The sequence below is a fragment of the Penaeus monodon genome, chromosome 24, assembly GCF_015228065.2.
Source record: "Penaeus monodon isolate SGIC_2016 chromosome 24, NSTDA_Pmon_1, whole genome shotgun sequence".
Classification (NCBI taxonomy): domain Eukaryota; kingdom Metazoa; phylum Arthropoda; class Malacostraca; order Decapoda; family Penaeidae; genus Penaeus; species Penaeus monodon.
This window is the reverse complement of record NC_051409.1, coordinates 27,279,444-27,280,011: the sequence shown is the minus strand read 5'-3', so window position 1 is coordinate 27,280,011 and position 568 is coordinate 27,279,444. Positions and strand designations below refer to the sequence as shown.

Genomic DNA, 568 nt, shown 5'->3' with positions numbered 1-568 from the left:
CGCGTTAAATGCATGTGTAAAGGAGCGAGCGTGTGCAGCAATGTTTATTCAAATCAATAAGGTTTATTGTCATGCAAGAGCGCAAGCGCAAACTCGCAAATGTAAGACGATAAACATGAATATGCACACAGCTGTAAACACGTTCCTGTGAAAGTATTAATCCATAAATCCAGGGGCATAAAAGCAGACTTGCACATACTCCAAAACACAGCGAACTAACCTGAAGTCTTTCACTGTGATACTCGTATTTCTGTAGCGGTTTTCCTTATGCAGTTTATGGCCCACCGCCTGGATGGCCAGCGCCATGGCCCACACGCCGTCGTAAGTGTAGCCATGGAAGCGTGAGTACTCGTTCCGACGCAGCCTGTTGTAGGCCGCCTCGTACTGCGTGATGTTCTAGAGAAGAAAGGTTTCGACGAGTGGTAAAAAAAAATTCGCTCTGGAGAGACTTTTAAAGACTTGCGTGGGAACTGAGTGACGCTGAGGGCTAAGAGAGGATATTGATGGATAAGAGAGAAAGTTAAGATGAGTGAAGGAGACATTCTGCTGAGAGAGGAGGACATCACAG

The 568-nt window shown here is 46.1% G+C and overlaps 1 protein-coding gene across 1 annotated transcript in view; it reads right to left on the bottom strand.

The window, feature by feature from the left end:
* Nucleotides 1-568, bottom strand: part of LOC119588702 — a 103,718-nt gene that overhangs the window by 54,305 nt on the left and 48,845 nt on the right. The window contains 1 exon segment of the mRNA XM_037937340.1: nucleotides 221-396. Within this exon segment, the coding sequence (XP_037793268.1) occupies nucleotides 221-396 (176 nt within the window).